The 479-nt window shown below is 32.8% G+C and overlaps 1 protein-coding gene across 1 annotated transcript in view; it reads right to left on the bottom strand.

Annotated features, from left to right (window-relative positions):
• Nucleotides 1-27: 27 nt before the first annotated feature.
• The window catches only part of ppm1nb (protein phosphatase, Mg2+/Mn2+ dependent, 1Nb (putative)), a 5,017-nt gene continuing 4,565 nt past the window's right edge, over nt 28-479 (bottom strand). The window contains exon 6 of the mRNA XM_032534137.1: nt 28-441. Within this exon, the coding sequence (XP_032390028.1) occupies nt 424-441 (18 nt within the window). The 3' untranslated portion in view covers nt 28-423. The remainder of the gene's footprint in view (nt 442-479) is intronic.

Here is a 479-nt window from a genome sequence, read left to right as displayed (position 1 = left end):
ATATATATATATATATATATATATATATATATATATATATATATATGTTCCTTATTTTATCCAATGAAAATGTACAATTTCACAGCTGGTTGTTCTTCAGTTTTACATACTGTACATTTGAAATGATCATCTGTATCTTCTATTCACTGAATATGAGGCAGAGGTTTGTTGCTGGATCAGTGTCTCTGAGTGTGTTTTACAAAATGTCCTTCTAGTAGAAATATAAAATGTATCAGGCTTTATTAGATCTCTTTTTGCATTGTATTTGTTATGACAAGATGCTGCTTGCTAGAATGATGTAAACAAACACCCCTGTCTGTTCACCCTCTCTCTTTTTGTCAAAGTGCACACATGAAGAAAACTGTTTTAATATTGGCATTAATTTCAGCCCCTCCACGGATGGTTGGAGACCAGCTGGGCCTCTTAGGAGCCTCCCAGGCCCTGAACAGATAATAATAATAATAATACATTTTATTTAT

This window comes from Etheostoma spectabile, chromosome 13 (assembly GCF_008692095.1).
Source record: "Etheostoma spectabile isolate EspeVRDwgs_2016 chromosome 13, UIUC_Espe_1.0, whole genome shotgun sequence".
Taxonomy (NCBI): domain Eukaryota; kingdom Metazoa; phylum Chordata; class Actinopteri; order Perciformes; family Percidae; genus Etheostoma; species Etheostoma spectabile.
Note: the sequence above shows the minus strand (reverse complement) of the source record. Positions and strands in the feature narration are given on the sequence as shown.